Source organism: Condylura cristata, unplaced genomic scaffold (assembly GCF_000260355.1).
Source record: "Condylura cristata isolate star-nosed mole 26May11 unplaced genomic scaffold, ConCri1.0 scaffold00028, whole genome shotgun sequence".
Lineage (NCBI taxonomy): Eukaryota > Metazoa > Chordata > Mammalia > Eulipotyphla > Talpidae > Condylura > Condylura cristata.
The window spans coordinates 25837891-25860334 of NW_004567129.1; the positions used below are offsets into that span (position 1 = coordinate 25837891).

Genomic DNA, 22444 nt, shown 5'->3' on the forward strand with positions numbered 1-22444 from the left:
CGTGGTCTTAGGCTAGAGGTTCTGCGTGGAGGTGTGGGCAGTGGGGGGGCCCTCCCGGGGGTCTCTCCCTCCCTGGCTTGCTGATAAGCAGGAAGGCCAGGTCCCTGGCTTTGAGGGGCCTGGGACAGGTTTCCCCAGGGGCTGCTGACTCCAGCTAGCAAGGGGATGCCCTGAGCTGGTCTAGGCTGAGGAGGAGGCTGGGTGCCCAGGCCAGCTGCCGGACATTCCAGGCAGAAGCGGACAAGCGGGGAAAAGGAGGCGAGTAAAGATAAGTGGGGTCCCTCTGCCCTTGCAGGGTTGCAGCCCATCAGGTGGTCAGCGGAGTATCAGGGCCAAAGGTCGGCCTGCTTTGGGAGGGGCACCAAGAGCCCCAGGCTCGGCTGGGAAAGTGGGGGCGACTGTATGCCCTGGCCTGGGAGCGGGAGATGAGTTAGGAAGCTGTTGCCTCTCCTGCCTTTGCCGCACCTGACCCCACACTCCGCTGGGCCCCACAGGGGTGGGGCTGGGGGTGGGGGACGGGTGGGGTGTTCTTTGAGCCTCAGTGGCTGCCTGTGGGTCTGTGTGAAGCTTTGGGGGCCTCAGGCCCAGACTAACGGGAGAGTGGAGGGGGAGAGAAGACTGTAGGGGGCGGTTTGCCCAGCGGGGCACAGCCGCTGGGGGGTGGGATGAGCCACCGGATCCTCTCCGAGAGGTCAGATTCAGGCCCCACTCCCTGATTTTGAGACAGGACTGCCATGCTGCCGATTTGGACCTTTGAGACGCTCCTCGGATTGACCCTGAATAACTCGGGCCAGGGCACAGGAAGTGTGCAGGTGGCCCGCGCGCGGCCCCTGCTGTCCCCTCTTCGGCGTGGCCGTCCTGCCCTGTGCTGTCCCTTCCTCCCCGCGGCCCTGCGCCCCCGGCCCCGGCCCCAGCCGGCCATTCGCTGAGGTCTTCCCGGGGCTCAGCCTGGAGCCCGCCGCCGCTAGCCAGCCATCAGTCAGGCTTCCGGAGCCTCTTTAACTTTGGGGTCCTCTCTGCCTTCTCTCCCCCATTGCCCCCACCCCATGCTTCTACTTGACTTCCACCGTGGCTGTGCCTCCCCGTGCTGGCTCCCGGCCGGCCGCCCCCCTCCGCCCGCCGCTGCTACGCCGGGCTGGCCCCGGCCAGCTCCCTCTCATCCTCTTAACCAGCTTCCTCGTGCCCGGGCTCTGCCCCTTCTGCTTTGCCCAGAGAAATCGCGGTCGCAGTTGCGGTCCCCACTGGCCTCTGGTCCTCGCCGCAGGCTCCGTTACACCCAGGCCTCTCCCGCCCATGGCCTGTGTCCTTTGGCCATAAACGCACACAAGGGTCTGCCGCCGGGAACACACCCTGACCCACATGGCTGGTCGCCTCTCCACCCCTGCAGCTGGTTGGCAGGCCTTTGCCCCTCTGCCCCCTCCTGCTCTGGCTGAGCCAGCTCTTGCACAAACCCTGGCGACACCAGCCCTCGCCCCTGGGGTGTTGGCAAGGCCTTTGGTCCCCATCCCTGCTGCGTCGCGCAGTGGCGTCCACTGTCCAGGCAGTGCCCTGCTGCCCTTCCGAGGGGCTGCTTGCTCCTGGGTCTTCCTGTTCCGTGTCTGTTTAGTTATTTTTAAAGATTCATTTGTTTTATACACACAAGAACTGCGGTACAGGCCAGAGGTGCGGGGGGTGAGAGGACTCCCCAGAGACAGAGTGGGGAGCAGACAGGCAGATCCGCGGAAACTCACTGCCAAGGGGAGCAGGGGGAGACAGGAGGGGTCTGCGCGCCCGTGGGTCACTCCCTGGCGGGATCCGCCCGGCTGCGCTGGCCGGACCCACAGCTTCTTGGTGCCACGCTGTCACCGGCTACCTTGTGCCGTCAGGGAGGCCCCAGTGTGTGTTATTAAAGTGCTGCAAACACGTTTAGAAAACAATCCAACAGAGCCAAACAGCGGATACCACCAGGCCGGGCCACTGGCTTGGGCCTCGTGTTCCGGCCACTATGCATTTTGCTGAGTTGGTGGAGTGGTGAGGTCAGATTTCCTAAAAGACCCTGAAGATGGTGGCGGGCAGATCATTCCACGTCGGAGACAGCCTGGCTGCAGGTTTGGGGTGGATTACGGGGCCCGGCTGGGAATGCTGCGAGGAGGCTGGGGACAGCTGTGGGATCAGCAGCGATGGCCTTCGGGACCTGGCCGGCCGGAGCGTATTTTCAGAGTATTTAAGTCACCGAGTGTTTCAGCGCGCAGAGGCTTCACCCAGATTGCCTGCCTTTCTGGACACACGAGTCTTGTGCCTGCGTTCAGGCCCTCGGCGGCGGCTGGGGGCAGACGTGAGAGGGGGCTCTGCACCCGCCAGGCTCGCCTCCCACCCTGCACACTCCCTCCGCCTGGGTTCGAGGGCTTCCGAAGGGGCTTGGGAAGCTCAGGAAGGGGCAGAGGAACCCCAACAGGTGGGAAGGGAGAAGGCCCAGGAAACCAGGTCCAGGGTGTCAGCTGGTGACCAGAGGGGAGCCCCTAGCCCCCGCTGCAGGGTCACAGCTGAGAGCCCGCACCTCTGCAGGTTGGAGATGTCTTGTGTGGGCTGAGCTAGCTTTCTAGACGCTGGGTGGGAGTGGAGGAGGAACTACCCTGGGTGATGGGGGCGAAGGGATTTTTTTCCAAGATGGGAGAAGCTGGACCATGGTTCAATGTTAAGGAGAGAGATCTGGTGGCAAATAAGAGGGAAAGCATGTCCTGGAGCAGCAGGAAGATTTGGGGTCCGGAGGACAGAGGGACCCTCTCTTCTTGTCCTCTGGCCCCGGGGAGACCCTGGGCGACTGCAGAGGGGACTTGTGAGGCCTGGCCAGCCAGGGAGCCCCTTGGGAGGAGCCATGCCTCACCTGGCATTGCCGGTCCCCTCCCCCTGCCCCCTGCCTGCCTGGCACACCACCTGGCTGCCAGGGTCTGCATTCCACCCGGCAACCCCAGATGCCTGCAGGGCAGCTCCCTCCCTTATTTCCTTTAGACATTGTTCAAATATCGCGGTGTCACGGGGCGTTCCCTGACCCCTGTTTACAGACCGCACACACGGACACATTCTTAGCCAGCCTTCTCTGCCTTCCACGGCGCTCTGCCCGCCTCAGATGTTATCTGCCTGTTGGTGGTGTCCCTTCCTGGGAGACAGGCCCTGGGGGGTGGGGGAGGACTCCAAGGCAGGATCTCCAGCCCCCTGGGGGCCCTGGCAGCCCCCCTCTGGGGCCGGGTCCTCTCTGAGCTAGAGGGCCAGCAGGCCCCGGGTGGGCGCGGAGGGAAGCGGCTGGGAGGGCCGCTGATGGCGCCTGCGGTCTGCAGTCCTTGTCACAGACTGCAGAGGGATTTGCCCAGAGCTCAGGAGCGGGCCTCAGGCTCGCCGGGCCTCAGCCAGTCAGAGTCGGGAGTGGCCTGTCCACTGCTCCTCTCCCTGCCCCGCTGACCCGACTTCTCAGGCAGCAGCAGGCAGCCCTCAGGAGGCCTCCGGTCCCTGAGTTAACTGTAGAGTTCATTTGCGCCAGGTCATGTGGGCGCGGGGGTTGGAGGCCTCAGCCAGGCCCAGGCCCCTGGAGCTGACCGCCCTCTCCTCCCACAGGCATTTGCATCAAGTGCGGCCTTGGCATTTACGGAGCGCGACAGGCCTGCCAGGCCATGGGGAGCCTGTATCACACCGACTGCTTCACCTGCGACTCCTGCGGTAGGTGGATGCTTCCTGGCCTCACCTGCGCCAGGTGGATGGACCCCCAGGCTGGCAGTGGAGGAAGCCGCACAGTTTTCCAGGAGCCCGGCCTGTTTGAGGCCCCCGGGCCCTGGGGAGGAAGCACCAGACCCTGGAGCAGCCGGCTGCTGGCTGGACAGGGGGTGGCCCTGGCCCTCGGCTTTGGCCTCTCCAGCCGCGTGGGGCGGGACCACCTGGGCCAGCAAGGAGCCTTCTGCCCGGGTGGACGTGGGGCGAGTCCTGCTTTCCCCTGCGTTTTATTTTTTCGCACTTTCACACATAGTATGAGCTATAAATCTTAGCATTTAACCTAGACAGAGTTATGAAAAGAAACATGAACGCGGGGAGGGCGTGACTGGGAGCCAGGGGAGGAGGCCCTGGCGGCCGGGGGGTGGGTGTGGCGTGGCGTGGGGGAGCCTGCACCCTACGCCCGCCTTGTAAAGCTGTGTCGCCGCCGTGCACACTTAATAAAAGTATTTCAACGGTAATTAATGCCAAAAAGGAAAATGCAGCTGTAAGCCAGCCGGCATCATACATCTGCACCCTTGATTTTCCCAGTGTCCTTTCAGGCTCTATCCTACATGAGCATCTTTCAGTCACTTTCAGCAGAACTTTTAATGCTTTTTAAGAGTATGATACACACGTTGCTGAGTTAAATAGGCCTGAGGAGCTGTTCTTGAAATGAGAAAAAGCCACTTAGCTTCCTTCTCCTGACCCCATCCCCAGAGGAAGCATCTGGCGTCCTGGCGAACGCCTCCCTCTTACAAGCATGTGCTGTCGCTGCCTTTTTGACGTTTTATTTATTTATTTTTAAAGATTTACCCATTCACGCACACAGAACTGGGGTACAGGCGGGAGGCACTGACCCACATGGCTCCCCTCAGCAGTGTACTTCGTCGATCTGCCTGTCTGTTCCCCGCTCTGTCTCTGGTGAACCGTCTCACTCCCTGAGCCTCTGGCCTGCACCCCAGCTCTTGCATGCATGTATAAGTAACATAAATCTTTTTTTAAAAAGTCTGTTTCAGAAGTGTGCGGGAAATGCCTGCAGCTCGCATGCCTAGCGAAGACAGAACATTCCAGACACCCAGAAGCGCCTGGTCCTTTTCACTTGCGCCTGTGTTTCCCCACTGCACCTGCCCAACGGTGCTCTGACTTCTAACTCTTTTAGCAATTACTTTTATCTTTTCCAGAACTTCATACAAATGCAGTCAAATCATGTGTACTAATTTTTGGCACTTTTTTTTTTTTTTTTTTTTTTGCTAAATAGGTCTTTTTATTTATTGAAAAAATCTTTAAACATGTCTTCTTAAGCAGCATGGCGGCCTGTGTCAGAGCAGGGTTCCCTGGTGTGAATATACCAGAATTTGTTTACCCATTTAGCTGTTGATTGACACTAGGTTGTGCCATGAGCATTCTTGTACAGGTCACTTGTGGACAAACGTGTGTTCATTTCTCTTGGGCGAGTTCCAAGGCAGTGGAATTTCTGGGTCACAGGCTGAAGTGTATGGTTAACTTCACACGCTGCCAAGTGGTATTCCCACTAGAAATGTAGGAACGTTGGGTCACGCTGCATACTTTCCAGTGGGCATCTTGCTCTTTGTAACTTACCCACGCTAATGGCTGTAAAGTGTTATCTCGTTTTACTTTGCATTGCTTTAGCGACGACTGAGGGACATCTTTTTACCTATTGCTTGGCCATTTACATCTTTTGCTTAAGTTTTATTTTATTTATTTATGCATAGAAGAACTAGGGTGTAGGCCAGAGGTGCAGCAGGTGAGAGGATTCACCAGAGACAGAGTGGGGAGCAGAACAGGCAGATCCACTGAAATCCACTGCTGAGGGGAGCAGCAGGGAGACAGGCGAGGTCTGCTGCGCCCTGTGGGTCACTCCCTGGCTGGGGATCGAGCTCATGCTGCAGTGGCTTTCGGGAGCTTCAAAGTGCTGAGACTTACCCTCTTGAGCCACCAGGGAGGCCCTAAACTCCCTGCTGTCAGTGGTTTCTGGGACATTCCTTCCTGCTGCCTTCCCACAGAGCACAGCCACAGCCTCTGTGATTAAAGAGCCTTCCCAGTCCTTGGTTGTCCACCTGTCTTGCTTTGGACCGTTTGGGCAGGGCTTGGTCCTCTAGGAGAAGGCAGCTATGATTTCACCAGCAGGTCTGATGTTGGCAGTGGGCCCCCCCAGGGAGGGGCTGCCCTCTGGCTCCCAGATGCCCCTTGGCTCCTACAGAGGTGCCTGCATAGCGCTGCTGGGCCCCTGGGCTGCGTTTCCACGCTGCGTTTCCACGGACTGTCTGTTGGCTGCCTCCAGCTGGTGGGGGCCATGACGCTCCAGGCCATGCAGATGTCTAAAAAGTGCGCCCTGGATTCAGCCGAAGTGACTGTGTTTTAGTGACCAGAACATCAACTGATACCCGTAAAACACTTCTTCATATATTTTCTCTGACAACTTCTTGCCATAGTGCTGTTGATAATATGCTCAGTTTAATTTTTTCACTTTTTAATTTTCTTACATTGTTGTTCATTTTTGGACGGTATTTGACTTCTCTCGGGTGTAGACCCCATAAGCCTCCCACCACATCACCGGTGAAACGTCATCTCCCACAGTCCCCTGCGCTCACTCACGTCTTGACCCCTCCCCTGCTGTGTTCTTTAGGTCTTTGGTCAGCTTGTAAGTTTTCTCCTTTATCTGACCTTTTCCCCGGTTTCCCTATAGTGCCCCCAAAAGTGACGTCTGCTATTTTTCTTTTTCCTTCTGGCTTATATCACTGAGCTTGATCCCTTCCAGCTCCATCCATGTTGCTGCAAAGGGCGTGAGTTTATCTTCTTTTTTTGGTGGCTGAGTAATATTCCACTGTGTACATAGACCACATCTTGATCCAGTCACCTATTTTGGGCATTTAGGCTGTTTCCAGATCTAAGCTGTTATAAATATACTCAGTTTGGTTTTTGAAAAAAAATATTAATTGGCATAATATCAATTACATAGCATTTGAAACAAATTTTAAAATGTAGCTCATAGTCAGCTTCTCATCTGTTGGAAAGGAGACTGAGGGCTGGAGGTGGGGGCTTCTCCCCTGGCCTCTGGTGGCCCGGGACCCTCATGACCTTCATCCCTGCAGGGAGACGGCTTCGCGGGAAGGCGTTCTACAACGTGGGCGAGAAAGTGTACTGCCAGGAGGACTTCCTGGTGAGGATGGCCATGGCCCCGGGGGCGCTGGGGTGGCCTGGGCCCCCCTGGTTTGCATGGACATGAGACCAGGAGGCAGGTGCTTGAGGCCAGCAGTGGCCCCTGTGCCTAACGTGCTGGGTCCCGTGTCCCCTGCAGTACTCCGGGTTCCAGCAGACGGCCGACAAGTGTAGCGTGTGTGGACACCTCATCATGGAGATGGTGAGACACCCCCAGGCAGAGTCCGAGGCCCCCCTTCACCTGTTCCAGACCTGCCCCGGGCTCCGAGCCAGAGCCTCCGGGGCTGTGCCGAGCCTCCCACTGCACTGACCCTTCAGTGCCTCCCGCCCCCAGATCCTTCAGGCCCTCGGCAAGTCCTACCACCCGGGCTGCTTCCGGTGCTCCGTGTGCAACGAGTGCCTGGACGGGGTGCCCTTCACCGTGGACGTGGAGAACAACATCTACTGCGTCCGGGACTATCACACGTGAGTAGCGCCGTGGGCCGGCGGCTCTGGCTGTTTCTCCTGCTCCTGGGCTCGCGTCCGGCCTGGCCGTGCTCTCCGGCCCTGGCCTCACTCCTCCTCCCTGGGAGCACAGTGATGGGGCCGACTCGGCGGCCCGCAGGTGTTCCGCCCAGCTCCCCGCCTTGCCCTGCATGCTCCCCCCTGGGTGATGGGGCTCCCCGCTGCCCTTCCTGGCACGTGTCCCTCTGTGTCCAGGACCAAGCCAGGCCTCTTCTGCCTGGGTAGGAGTTGGGGCTCCGCCAGCTTTTTCCTGCCTTTCTGGTGCCCACATGTGTGGCTGACCCGCTCTCCCTCGCATGGGTCCAGGCTCAGCCCTGGAGCCCTGGTCACTGATGCTGCCTCTCAGGAACATGGTGCACTTCGTGTGTCAGCAGACTTCTCAGAGGTCTCGGCGAGGGGTGGCCACCTGGACCTTAGGTCAGGGAACTCACAGAAGGCGTGAGGCAGAGGGCAAGGCAGATTCCGAACCGCCTTGGTGGAGACCATGTCCACACGTGGACGTGAATTGGGAGCCAGATCGGTGGCTATGCCAGGAGGCCGCGGGTGCCGCCCTGTGGCCTTGGCCTCCGTCACTCAGCTGGTTTCCTTCCCCCCAGGGTCTTTGCACCAAAGTGCGCCTCCTGTGCCCGTCCTATCCTGCCTGCACAGGTAGGAACCACCGCCTGGCACTGGCGGGGTGCTGGTCCAGCCTGGCCCTGCCCCACACTGCCAGGTCTGTCCTAGTCTTGGGCTCAGCGGGAGGGCTGAGCTGGCGCCCGCCTCGCATCCCTTGGGGCTGAGGAATGTGTCTTGAGCCCGTGAGTGCAAGTGCAAGTGTCGTTGGCATGAATTAGAGGGTGGTGGTACCCCTGGGGCTCGGCTGCCCCCAGCGTCCTCAGCTCCACAGCCCGTGCAGTAAAAAGCGCTCCCAGGCCGCCAGGGGGCACATAGCATCTGTGGGGTGCTCCTCCCGCATGCTTGTTGGGGGGCTGCAGCTGTGGGAAGAAGCCCGGGCTGCACTTCCATTGTGTGCCCGTGGGCGCCGCGGTCACGCTTACCCGGGCGGGAATGCCCGTTGCGGGCCCACACACGCCCCAGTGTGCTCACCGTGCGTGAACCCATGTCCCACCAGGGTTGTGAGACCACCATCCGTGTGGTGTCCATGGACAGAGACTACCACGTGGAGTGTTACCACTGCGAGGTGAGCTGGGCCCCGGAGGCTGGGCACGGGCGGCCCCTCCCTGAAGGAGGCGCTCAGAGCCCAGGAGGGCAGGAGGGAGCGACAGGGAGGACTTCCGAGGAGTCACGGGCCCCTGTGGAGCCAGGCTGGCTTGGTGGGGCCAAGTGGCGCAAGGGGACCAGCCGCTCTGCCAGGCCAGGACCAGGGATGGAGGGTCAGGAGCGGGCATGAGCTGTCCGGGGCCCCGCGCCCCTGGCAGCAGCGGCGTCTGCGTCTGCCTGCTGAGTGCACCTCTCAGGGAAAGCTGCACACCGGAGCAGGGCCGGCCCCAGCTGTGAGCCTGTGCTCCTTGGCAGGGAAACCCTCGGGCAGGAGCTGGGTCTCCTGACCCCCTTGCTCGCTCCCTCTCTGACGGATGTGGTGTTCAGCGGCAGGGCCTGGTCGGGTCTGTGGCGGGGTGGGAGGGGGACCCTGGGCCGTGGGCCCTCACAGCCCCCAGCTCCTTGTGTGTGGTGGGGGGTGGGGGGGTGGGCAGTGGTTGGCCTCTGGGAAGCAAGTGTCAAGGCTTTGGTGGGACTTCAGCCCTGCATCAGGGTCCAGCTGGCCTGTCCCTTCCAGCACTCTTCCGCCAGTGAGGTGCAAGGGCCAGGGAGCCACCTCATCTTAAACAGAAAGGCAGCCTTAAAATGCACCGCGGGGCGACCGGGCAGGGCAGGGCCTGCGCAGGACGTGGTCTTTAGCCACGTCTCAGTCCTTCCTTTCTGTGAACCCTTCACGCCAGGGAGCCCTGGAAGCCAGCCACCCTGCCTTAGCCCCTGGGCAGCTTCCCCACCCCGACTCTCCCCACTTCCCCATCACTTTCCCTTAGAGCCATCCATTTTTTGTTTTCCTTACTTGCACGCCCCCTCTCCCCGCAGTTACCCCAGTTATCTGGACCCTCGGGAGAGGGTCTGTGTTTGTGTTTGTGCTGATGCCCACTTACTGCCCAGCCTCTCCCGACTCCAGCCAGCTCGGCCACCTCCCTCCTCCAAGCACAGGCCGGCTCTGGGCCCCTTCTGCAGGCCCCTTCCGCACGCCCACCGCAGGAGTAAGGGCTCACCCTTGCAAGCTGTCCAGACCCCCAGGTCTGCGGCCACCCCCTTCCTCAGGTCGCCCGACAACCCGCCCTTACGGGGCTGCGCTGTGTTCTGCCGTAGGACTGCGGGCTGCAGCTGAGCGGGGAGGAAGGTCGCCGCTGCTACCCCCTGGAGGGCCACCTGCTGTGCCGCCGCTGCCACCTGCGGCGCCTCCGGCCGGGCCCGCACCCCCCACCTGCCGTGCAAGTCACGGAGCTCTGAGTGGCCGCGGGGTGGCGTCGCGCGGGTGGGAGCGGGCGCAGGGGCGGTGGGGCCCCTCCGGCTCCCAGCCCGCCTGCCCGCCGGCTCGTGGAGTTGCTGTCCGCAGGGGCCGGCCCCGCGGAGAAGCCATGTCTATTTATTCACGTCTGTGCCTCCTCAAGCCGCTGCCTTCTCTCCGGACTCCGCCTGCCTCCGGCCCACCCATCCCGGCCTCTCCCGGGCCCCTGGACCTCGCAGCCTCCGCCGCGGGACTGGTTCCCAGACGGGCCGAGGGGTGTGGTGGGGCAAGGCGGGGTGCGTGTGTGTGTGCGCGTGTGTGTGCCTTCCCTCCTCTCCCCACTGGCCTGGGGGCGGGGCCGGTCCACTCGGAGGGCCTGGGACCCCCCTCCAAGAGAGCTGCCTGAGTGGGGCGGGGTCTGTCCGGGACTCGGCAGAGGGCGTGCTCGCGTGTCTCGTCAGCGCCTGGCCCGCTGCTGGGTGGAGGGTGCCTGTGTGAGTGGATGGGCAGGGTCACAGGAGGGGGTGATGGGTGACACCCTTGGGCCCCCCGGGCCGGCGAAGAAGCCCTGCCTTTGGCTGATACCGGATTTGGCCACCCGAATTCTCATGGGTGTCTTCAGTCACAGTTCCCGCCAACTTGCCACCTCTGACTGCTGGTTTGGGGCTCTGACTCCCCGCCCTCTCCTCTAGCTTCTGGGGTAGAAGCTTCCGGCCGCCTCCAGCCCCTGGCTCCGCCGAGAGAGGCCGCCAGGGGGCGCCCTGCCCGCGTGGCCGGGACACCTGCTGCAGGAAAGCACTGTGTATCGGGCTCCACGACAAAAGGATATGATTTGACTTAAATTAAGTTTTTCCTTTGAGAATATTTTCATTTTCTTTGAAAGAATATAGTTTCTTCTAAAAACGTGGGCCACAGTTGTTATTTCTTAGGAAGATTACAAGCAACTCACAAATGTCCAATTTGTATATCATGTAGCTAGTTTTCAAGGCGGTCAAAACATTGTAGTTTAATTATTTTTGTATAAGTTTGTCTAAAAATCTAAAAATGTGTCTGCTTTTCAGACTTTAAAATGGTGTGGCTTTTGTTTGTGTCTGTGTCTTAAGAACGGGGACTTAGTGAAAGGTAACTTGGGAAATGTAGCTTTTTTTCCTCTGAGGCACGGCAGCATTGGGGAGCTCAGACTGCTCACCCACGGCTTGCGTGGGGTCTGCAGGTGAGGGTGGGGCCTGCAGCAAGAGGCCCCGGTCGCCACAAGAGATCACAAGTGGTCTACGTGGAATATTTTGACCCAAGTCCATTTATTCCTGTGATACTCTGAAGCTCCACCTCGTGGCTGCTGCTCCAGCACACCCCACCCCCGTCCCTCTTAGTTTTAGGTCTCTGCCTGAAGCCTCACTTACTGGGGAAGCCAGGGTCGAGCCAGAAGTTGGGGAGTGCCCAGTGGATGCACGGGTGGGTGGAGCTTGGCCGCGAGATTGAAGCCTGGATCTGGGAGGCCCCCTGGTGGGCAGTGCAGCAATTACATGCAGTACATGGTGTCCAGGTTTCCAGAGTTTTACGTGCTGAGGTGGAGGAAGTACAGGTGTCTGTAGAAGGGAACTTCAGTGGGTTCAGAGTGGCTACTTGCAGCGGTCCCAACAGGGCAGGAGAGTAAGTTCCAGCAATAGGAGGCTGTTTCTAACTTTCTCTTCCTCTCAAGTTGGACTTCTTTGTTTTCTAGCCGATTATTGCAAAGTTTCTGATTGCCCTTTTGTTTTCTGCATCAAAGGTGCTTTGCTCTTGGTTTTTCCTTGTGCAAGCTTTGCCCTTCTCATGTCTCTTCCTCTGAGTCTGCTGCGGAGGTGGCATATGATCTTCCAGCCGTGGGGCTCACCCTTGTCCTCCATAGCAGCTCCATGCTGGTCACCATGCTCCCCCAACCCAGCCAGCACTGAAGCATCAGAATGGAGTTCCCCAGAAGCCAAAACTAGGGCATCCCCGCGGGGCCGTGGCTTTGTCTCAGGCCATACTTTACTTTTTCTCTCTGGTCTGAAGGGCCCTGATGCCTGCTGTCGGGACCGGTGACCAGAGTGCTGCGCCTGGGTTTAATACAATATTTTACAGAGAGGTTTACTGTGAGAACAGTCATACAGTGCCCCCCCCCTGCACCTGCTCAGGTCCTTCAACGCATATTGAACCTCCTCTTCCCTATTATGACTCGAGTTTTTCCTCTTATTGCCCAAATATAAAGAAGCTCACAAAAATTGACTCGGTCTATGCATATTTAAAGAGAAATAACAATATTAAATTGCAGGGAACGGGTGGATGCACCAGTTGCACTGACATGGTTTCACATATATTTGATTTGGAGAACAGCCGATGACTATCACTAAACATTTCTGTGATAATTTGCAGGCTATTCTCCACACACATGTCCTAGTGTCCCGTTTAAAAGGACGGGGAGTCCTCTCTCCTGTTACCTTGGCGCACACTCCCCAACGCCCCTTGCGGGCATCTTCCTTCTGGCCGGGTGGTCTGAAGCCAGAGGCCAGCGAGGGCCGTTGCCCGGTGGAACTACAACACCCAGGTGCCTCTGCGCGGCGCATCGCGGCGCTGGGCCAATGAGATGAGAAGGGCGTTCTTCTACCTTGGGGCGCGTGTCTAGGCGGGACTTCCGGCGGCCTCATGGCGGCGCTCGTTTTGGTGCCTGGGTCTGTCCGCTAGATTAGATTCTGAACTCTTGGTCTGCGCCAAGGTAAGGTGAATGCGAGGAGGTCAGCGGAGACGGGTCTGTGTCTCAGGAGAGTGGGCCTCTTGGGGGCGACGCTGCGTGGGGATGGGCCGGGGTGGCGTGAGCCGGCGCCACCCTGGCTCGGCCGCCCACCTCTCCCGCCTTCATCCACAGCCACACTCTGATTGACCCAGCGAAGGCCGATGCTTCGTGCCCCGAGCCCCACCTGCTGGGAGGTGAGGGACACCCATCTTGGAATCCCGAAGCTTCGAATTAGGGGCGCCTGATCTGGTCATTTCGTCACGTCTTCTTCAGGACATTGGGGCATTCTTGGGTGGGGGCCCATTTCTGACACTCGGCATGATGAGCGGCAGAGTGTCTTGTGCGGAGGCTTGAGAGGTGATTCGTGGGCATAGGGAAACCTGGACAGTACCTCTCTCTGCTGGAAGCAGAGTGAGCCCTTGTGCTTGGGTGGGATAGCAGTCACCTGAGCACCCTGGATTTCCTCTGAGGACGCCCTGGTGTGGAGGCCTGTAACAGAGACTAGCTCTGAGGTTAAGTTTTAAAAGGCTGCTCAGAAGAGACCAGACTGGTCGCAGCTTAAAAGTGGAGGTGGAGGGTCCTCCCCGGTGGGTTAAGTTGCAACACTGTGAAGCTCTCTGCAGCCACTTCAGTGAGTTTGATCCCCGCCACAGAGCTGACTCACATGGCAGAGCAGACCTCTCCTGTCTCCCCACTGCTCCCCTCAGTGATGTACTTTGTTGATCTGCCTGTTCTGCTCAGCACTGTCTCTGGTGGATCCACCCCCACCCCTGCTGCCACATCTTTGGCTTGCACCCCAGTTCTTGTATGCATAAGTAAATTAATTTTTTAAAGAAAAAGTAGAGGTGGAAAGGACTTGTGGAGGCTACTGCCACACTTTGATCACCATGGGGTCTGGGAAAGTGGTGACTGCAAAGAGGAGAGACGTGATCAGTTAGGACATTTTTTTTTTTTTTAAGATTTATTTATTTATGCATACAGAGCTGGGGTACAGGCCAGAGGTGCAGAGGTGGTGAGCGGATTCACTAGAGCAGAGAGGGGAGCAGAACAGGAATATCCACTGCAGTGCACTGCTGAGGGGAGCAGCGGGCAGGTCAGGAGAGGTCTGCTGCCCCATGTGGGTCACCGGGTTGGGGAGGGGAACCAATTCACAATTAAGCCTCTGCAGCAAGCTTGCAGTGCTGCACCCTAACACTCTGTACCACCAAGGAGGGCCGGCCCTCAATCCCCATTCTTAATCTTTTGTTTGCTTTTCATTTCGATTCTGATTTCTGGCCAGGGCTAATCCACATTTATCTGGTTTCCCCTCTTCCTGTCTACTGTGCTCTCCAGCACTGAGCTATCCATACTGTGTTGTGAGATGCACACCTATCCTGAATCTTCCGTCAACACTAGCTACTCAGTCACAATGTGTTTTGAGAGTCTGGGCACACCCTTCTGTCCAGGGCTGGTGTCACCAGCAGACAAGTCCCTGCTGAAAGCCCCTGGTGGAGAAGTGATTGGTCACCCGGGCTCTCCTTACTGTGTTGCTTATCCTTTCCCTGTCCTTGCCTCCACTAGGCTTGCCCCTGGTGTGGCCTCCCCATTGCCAGCCTCAGTACTTCATAACAGACCCTTTCTCCCCTGACGTTGCCTCATTTACCAAGGTTCCTATATTTGTGATGGGGCTGACTCCTCCTGCCAAAGTCTGTATACTCTTTACCAACTTTTCTAGGTTGTTTTCTAATAGAGGATGAAGAAGTGACTTCTCAAGGAGTGTCACAGGTGGGGACTTCCAAGGCAGGCCCAGTTTCCCAGAAAGTCTACCCTTGTGGGATGTGTGGCCTAGTCTTGAAAGACATTTTATACCTGACTGAACATCAGCAAATGTACCCTGAGAAGAAGCTGCACATATGTGTGGCCTGTGACAGACCACTCTGATTCAGTAGAAGTATTCACCAGCACCAGAAGCAGCACAGTGGAGAGAAATACCTCAGAAGGGATGAAGGCTGGGCTGTATTTGTGAAGAATTGCAGAGATATGGGGCTGATGGGAAGGACTCCCAGCCCAGCTTGGACCTTTTCCAGCACCAGACCACACTCTGCAAGGGCAGTTTATTCAGAAGCATTGAGTACAGCAAGGCCTTTCACACTGGAGATGAACATTACAGACACCACAAATAGGGGAAAACCTTCTGCCACAGAAACAAGCTGAGCACCAGAGAGTTCACTCTGGGAAAAGACCATATGAGTGACTTTAGTCATAACTCTAGTCTACTTGTATACCAGAGTTCACCTGGGCATAAGGCCTTATGTTTGTAATTAATGTGGGAAAGTCTACAGGAAAAGCTCCCACCTTGTTTAACAGTGGGGAGTTCACACTGGAGAAAGGCCTATGAATGTAGTGAATGTGGGAAAACCTATAGCAGAAGCAACCACTTTGTTTGGCATAAAAGACTTCATACTGGAGAAAGGCCTGTGAGTACAACAAATGTAAGAAAGCCTTCAGCAGCAAATACATACTCAACACCATGGAGTTCATACTGGAGAAGTCCTTACGCTTGCAACAAATGGGGGAAATTGTTTACTCATAACTCCAGCTTTAATGTACACCAGGGAGTTCACAGTGGAGTAAGGCCTGAAGAATGTAGTGAATGTGGAAAAACCTTCAGTTTTAAACACAGACTTGTTCAGCATCAGAGAATTCACACTGGAGAAAGACCTCATAAGTGTAGTCAATGTGGTAAAGTTTTCAGCCAGAAATACAGACTTGTTCAGCATCAGAAAACCCAACTAGAGAAAGACCTTATGAATGCAGTGAATGTGGGAAATTCTTTAGGCGAACCTCTGGTCTTCCTGAACACTAGAGAATTCACAATGGGACAAGACTTCCTAAGTGTAGTGAATGTGGAAATTCTTGAACTGTGAAGTCACACTTATTCGGCACCAGAGAATCCATACTGGAGAAAGACCTCATGAGTGCACTGAATGGGAAACTCTTTAGCCAAATCTCTGGGCTTACTGCATATCAAGAGTTCATACTGGTGAACAGCCATATGAGTTCATAAAATGCTGAAAGATTTTAGCCAGCTATCTAGCCTCATTGTACACCAGAGAGTTCACACTGGTAAAGGCCTTTTGAGTGCAGCAAATGTGGGAAAGCCTTCAGCCCTAAATCCACATTTGTTCAACACCAGAGAATACACACTAGAGAAAGGCCTTACCAGTGCAGTGAATGTGGGAAATTCTTTAGTCACAAGTCCAGCCTCATTAAACATCAGAGAAGTCATTTTGGAGAAAAGCCTTCAAGTGCAGCAAACATGAAGCAACTTTAAGCCAAATGGGTGGCCCTCATTTGCTACCAAGAAATTCAGGCTGGAGAAATAGCTTTGGAGTGCATGGTGTATTGTCTGCATGGTCAGTGTGAGTGACACCAGGAAGAAGATCTGAGAATAATCTTTATGAAGTAGTCAGCTGACAAAATTGGGGCGATTCTAAGTTTCATGACTTAAGTGTAAAAGTGAGAAAGGGAAAGTTAGTCGCTTTCTGTAGTGTGGAATGGCCAACCTTTGATGTTGGCTGGCCGCCGGAAGGAACATTCAACCTTCCCACCGTCCGAGCTGTAAAAGGAGTAATCTTCCAACCAGGCCGCCAAGGCCACCCAGACCAAATTCCTTACATCCTGGTCTGGCAGGACCTGGTTGAAAACCCACCTCCCTGGCTAAAACCTTTCTTGCCTCCTCAGTTTTCTCCTGCAGCAAAGACTGTCCGGCTGTCAAGGCTGGCCCAGCAGCTGAAGAAAAGAAGCCTTCTAGAAATCCCTCAGCCCCTCTTTACCCTGCCTTGCAAGGGGGAACGGAGGAAGATCTCATCTTCCCTCCTCATCAACCCCCTTTTCTAGGACTGCCACCGGCCCCAGCCCTAACTCCCCGGGGTGGCAGAGGCAGTGGCAGCATTGGCAGGACCGGTGGGAGGTGCCAGGGGAAGGATCCTGAGGGCAATGAGTCCTCCCTCTCCCCCCACAACTGCAGACTCCATGGTCCTCCCCCTGCAGGCCGCAGGACCCCTGGATGTGGCAGGACACCAACCCATGCACTATTGGGCTTTTGCCACTAGTGACTTTTATAACTGGAAGGCACAAAATAGCTAGTTTTCAGAAAACCCCAAAGATCTAATTAGCCTCCTAGACACTATTTTGTTCACTCACCAGCTGATCTGGGATGATTACCAGCAGCTCCTCCAGGTCCTCTTCACCACTGAAGAACAAGAAAGGATCTTGATTGAGGCTAGAAAATTGGTCCCAGGGGATAATGGTCAACCCACAACTAATCCAGCTACAGTTGACAATACAGTTCCCCTCACTTGCCCTGCTTGGGACTTCAACATGGCTGAAGGTAAAGAGAGGCTCCAGGTCTACTGCCAGACTCTAATGGCAGGTCTCAAAGTGGCTGCTCATAAGCCCACTAATTTGGGTAAGGTAGGAGATGTTCAACAAGGTAAGGAGGAAAGCCCAACTGCATTTTTGGAAAGGCACATGGAGGCATTCAGACTATATACCCCCATAGACCCTGAAAAGCCAGAGACTAAGGCCACCGTAATTATGCTTTTGTTAATCAGGCTGCGCCAGACATTAAGAAAAACTCCAAAAAATAGATAGGTTAGGCGAAAACTCAGTACAGGACTTAATGGCAGTGGCAGATAAAGTTTACAATAGGGAAACCCTGGAAGAAAAAAGAAACCAGAATTAGAGCTGAAGACAAAAAGGTTTGAGCCACGGAAAATGACAGACATACATGAGACATGGCTCGGATCCTCTTAGCTGCCACTATGGAGTCTTCCAGAAGACAAAAAAAGACAACTACGCTACCTGGCTGGAAATCCAGGTAAGGAACCTCCTACCTGAGGGGAGTTACTAAAAGACCACTGTACCTTCTGTAAGGAGTCTGTTCACTGGGCCAGGGAGTGCCCTAACAAATGCAAGAGGGGCACCCTTCCAGAGCGGAACCAGCACAAGATACTGGTTGCTGGAACTGATGATTTAAATGAATAGGGGGAGCAGGGTTCGGCACCCCTCCCCGAAACCAGGGTAACTCTAAAGGTGGAGGTGTCTCCTGTAGATTTTTTGGTGGACATGGAGCACAGCATTCAGTATTGCTTAAACCTCATGGCAGATTGTTAGAAAAACCTCCTGGATACAGGGGGCCACAGGAATGCACCAGTACCCATGGACTACCCAGAGGATGGTGGACCTTGGTGTGGGCCATGTATCCCACTTGTTCATGGTCATCCCAGAGTGCCCATGCCCCCTGCTGGGGAGAGGCCTCCTAACAAAAATGGGAGCACAAATTAGGTTTAAGCCCGAAGGGACAGCTATATCTGATTCTGAGGGGCGCCCCCTGCATGTCTTAACCATCAATCTACATGATGAGTACAGGTTACATGAACAACCAACGCCTTATCAAAAAGACACTGACTTCTGATTATATAAGTTCTCCAAGGCATGGGCTGAGACCGGAGGAATGGGACTAGCTAAGCATCGACCGTCCATCCTTGTTGAACTAAAACCAAGTGCGGAACCAGAGAGAGTCCACCAATACCCCATGCCCCGGAGGCCTGGATGGGAATCACCCCTCACATTTGGCGCCTACTGGATTTGGGAGTGTTGTGCTCATGTCAGTCTGAATGGAATACCCCTCTGCTGCCAGTTTGAAAACCCAACTCCGGTGGCTACAGGCTGGTCCAGGACCTCTGGGAGGGTAAGAAATGGGTAATGGATATCCACCTGATGGTACCTAACCCTTACATCCTCCTCAGATCTTTGCCAACAGATCGGGAATGGTACACTGTCCTAGATTTAAAGGATGCCTTTTCAGCCTGCCGCTAGCCGAAAAAAGCCAAAAAATGTTCGCCTTTGAATGGTCAGACCCCCAGGGAGGAATCAATGGACAGCTGACATGAACATGGCTGCCTCAGGGCTTCAAAAACTCCCCAACCGTCTTTGATGAAGCTCTTCATGAAGACCTGAGTAAGTACCGTACTGATTTCCCTGAGGTTGCTCTGTTGCAGTACGTGGATGACCTAATCACCACCAGAACCCTTGAGGAATGTGTGATGAGCACTGCAGGTCTGCTTCAAACACTCAGAGACGTAGGGTACTGGGCATCAGATCAGCAGGCCAGAGGTAATTTACTTGGGATGCCAGCTGAGAAGGGGACGCAGATGGCAAACGGAGGCTAGAAAGATGACTGTGCTGAAAATACCCAGTCCACGAAAGCAGCGCCAGGTGCAGGAGTTCTTAGGCTCAGCAGGCTTCTGTAGACAGTGGATCCTCGGGTTTGCTGAGCTTGCAAAACCCCTCTGCAGCTACAAAGGAAGGGCAGCCATTTACCTGGACGGATGAAAGATTCCTTCTCAAAATCAAAATGGCCCTCCTCTCGGCCCTGGCACTGGGATTGCCGGCTTAACCAAACCTTTTCACCTATATGTAGATGCAAGAAAAGGCAATCCAAAAGGAGTGCTGACCCAGTATCTGGGCCCGTGGAGAAGGCTGGTGGCCTGTCTGTCTAAAAAACCAGACCTCGTGGCTGCAGAGTGGCCGCCACCCTCATAGTCAAAGATGCTGATAAACTGTTGCACAAAACTGTTCATCACCACCCCTCACACCATCGAGGGAGTGAACCCTGTTAACCCTAGAAAACGGATTCGGGGCAAGCAACCAGGAGCCTAGTGGGAGATAGATTTCACTGACGTAAAACCTGGTAAATATGGATGTAAGTACCTCCTGGTTTTTGTAGATACTTTTTCAGGATGGACAGAAGCCTTTTCTGCCAAACGAGAAACCACACAGGTAGTAGTCAAAAAGTTGCTGGAAGAAATCTTAACCAGGTATGGCTTTCCCGTAATGATAGGATCAGACAATGGACCAGCCTTTGTTTCTGAGATAACTCAGGATTTAATACATATTCTTGGGGCGGATTGGAAACTACATTGTGCTTGTAGACCCCAAAGTTCAGGACAGGTAGAAAGGATGAATAGAACTCTAAAAGAGACCTTAACAAAATTGACCATGGAGACTGGCGGGGACTGGGTGGCCCTCCTTCCTTACACTCTATAGGGTCCAGAACTCCCCCTATAAAATCAGGATGACTCCTTATGAAATAATGTTTGGCACTCCACCCCCTATTGCACCCACCCTGCAAACAAAACTGTTACTTGAAAACAATGATCACGAACTTCTCTTCTCTATTGGGGCCTTGCAGTGCGCCCACCAAGATGTGTGGCCCCAGCTGCGGTCACTCTGTGAAACCCGGCCACCACCAGAGCCGCACCGCTTCTGGCCAGGTGACTGGGTATTCGTCAGACGCCATCGACAGGGAAACCTGGAACCGCGCTGGAAGGGGCCCTATGTTGTGATCCTGACCACACCCACCACACTCAAAGTTGACGGGATAGCCTCCTGGGTCCACTACACCCACGCCCGCCTGGCCAACCCGACTGCCAACCAAGGAGACCCCCATCGCCGCTGGACGGTGGAGTGACATAAAGACAATGCTCTCAAGCTCAAGCTACTAGCATTACTCATTCTTAAGACATGGTATTGTACTTGCTCTTTTGCTTGTCGCTTTGATTGTACCACTCTGTGCAACAAACCCACACCAACCCTTAAACCGCACGTGGACCATTTATAACCTGGAGAGTGGCCGCCGGATGATCTTAAGCTAACAGAACGGTCCAAAAACTTCATGGTTCCCACAACTCCAGGTAGACCTATGTATCCTAGCCAAGGACTCCTGGACACAAAGGGAGACTGAAAATATCTCTGGAGATTCTTACCCTGACTGCTGCTTCAGGAAATATATGTGTCCCCAGGGGGTAAAAAAACTCCAAAATGTGGGGGACCTGAAAGTTATTACTGTGCTGCTTGGGGATGTGAAACCTCATATACAGGAGCCAACTGGAAGGCTGGAGGCCCTGGGGACCTGATAAAAATTACTAAACCCTCTGAGTCATCCCTCCTCTCCATCAACTTTACCCCTGACGGCAAAAAAAACTCAAGGCTGGGAAGCTGGAAAAAGTTGGGGTTTAAGATTATATAGAACAGGAAACAGTCATATTGGGTTCATCTTCTCCTTGCAATGAATCGAATACCCCCATGGGTGACGGCAGTCGTACCCAACCAAATACTAAACCCTAACCCTATCAGACAGGAGCCGACTCTTACACCATCATTATCGTCTCCCACCAACACCGTAAAACCTTCTCCAGCCTATCAGTTGTTCACCCCGAAGGTTAAGGCAGACAACCCAGTCCCCTTTGGGACCTGTTGGTAAATAGCTATAATATGCTTAACGCTACGCAACCCAGCCTGACACAAGCCTGCTGACTCTGTTACGACGTACAACCCCCTTACAATGAGGGTGTAGCTTTTCTAAGCAACTATACCACCACCACAAGCCTTGATTCCTGCCGATGGCAACAACACCATAAGGCAAAATTAACATTACAAACTGGCTGGTCAAGGGTCATGTATCAGCCAGGTCCCCGCTGAGTACAACTATTTGTGCAACCAGACCTCACCCATTAACAGCACGGACTATTATGTTCCTCCAGGGGAGGGATATTGGGCTTGCTCAACTGGTTTAACTCCCTGTGCTCATGGCACCATCCTTAACGAAACAAAGGGCTTCTGTGTGTTGGTGCAGCTATTCCCTAGGTTGATTTACCACGCTGATGAGGACATATAGCGATGGTTTACGACCCCCACTGCACCCACTGGTCGCGCCAAGAGAGAGGCTGTAGTATCAGACATAAACTTTCAGGAATCAGGAGCAGGAACGGGGATCGCCTCCCTCACCACGCGGTCCTAGCACTGTAAGGGCTTTCGAGCTTCCACTGACTTAGATATAGAGAGAATGGAGACTTTCATCAGCCACTTACAGGACTCTCTCACTTCCTCATCGGAGGTGGCACTACAAAATAGGAGGGGCTTAGACCTGGCGTTCCTACAACAAGGCGGGTTATACGCAGCCTTGGGAGAACAATGTTGTTTCTTTGCAGATCATTCTGGAGTAGTCAAAGAGTCAATGGCAAAAGTCCGAGAGGGCCTAGCCCAACGAAAAAGATAAAGAGAACAGAGAGAGGGCTGGTTTGAATCCTGGTTTAACTCTTCCCCTTGGTTAGCCACCGTAATCTCCACCTTGTTTGGGCCGCTGATAATTCTTCTTATTTTGACTTTTGGCCCTGTATACTTAACCACTTAATAAAGAGCGAGTTAATACTGTACTCAAACGGTTTTGAGATCCCAGTACCAGCCCTTGGACTCTATAGAGCTGGCCAATAGGGAGCCATGATTTATCTATGCACTAGTCAAAAGGGGGAAAGAAAGATCGAAATCTCAGACGCTATGATAGGCCTTAAAAACACATCTACTCCAGCTAGGCCTAAGTTTCATACACCGAGAAGGTGCCAAGGCTGAGTTTCAGTTTCCTGAAACCTTATCCAGGAATAACTATAAATGTCCTGATCTCGCTCATCCCCTAGCAATCAGCAAGTGCCCAGTATATGTAGGGAAGCACCAGATGTGAGCACCAAGGTATGTGAGATAAGTCACAACGGTCACAGATTACATGCATGGACCAATTGGGTTGAGACACAACAATCTTGTTCAAGCACTAACCAGTCAATGCACTGAGTGTACTGCTGTGCTGGAACTCCCCTTTTCGCTTATACACCCTCCCTTCCCGGAGCTCGGGGCTCTCAACTTCAGCCGCTGTGTGTTGGGAGCCCAGGCTTGAGCTTGCGATAAAGACCCTCGTG

General features: G+C 55.0%; 1 protein-coding gene and 1 long non-coding RNA gene across 2 annotated transcripts; both read left to right on the forward strand.

The window, feature by feature from the left end:
* Nucleotides 1-3343: 3343 nt before the first annotated feature.
* WTIP (Wilms tumor 1 interacting protein) lies at nucleotides 3344-11048 on the forward strand. Its single transcript, XM_012730784.1, has 7 exons — nucleotides 3344-3690; nucleotides 6834-6901; nucleotides 7040-7102; nucleotides 7235-7365; nucleotides 8001-8052; nucleotides 8516-8584; nucleotides 9760-11048. The coding sequence occupies exons 1-7, from the start codon at nucleotides 3645-3647 to the stop codon at nucleotides 9898-9900; spliced, it is 570 nt and encodes a 189-aa protein (XP_012586238.1). The 5' UTR covers nucleotides 3344-3644; the 3' UTR covers nucleotides 9901-11048.
* Nucleotides 11049-12559: 1511 nt separating this feature from the next.
* On the forward strand, nucleotides 12560-20739 carry LOC105854158. Its single transcript, XR_001145873.1, has 3 exons — nucleotides 12560-12632; nucleotides 18443-18653; nucleotides 19888-20739. It is a non-coding gene; the product is annotated as an uncharacterized LOC105854158 (long non-coding RNA).
* Nucleotides 20740-22444: the final 1705 nt, after the last annotated feature.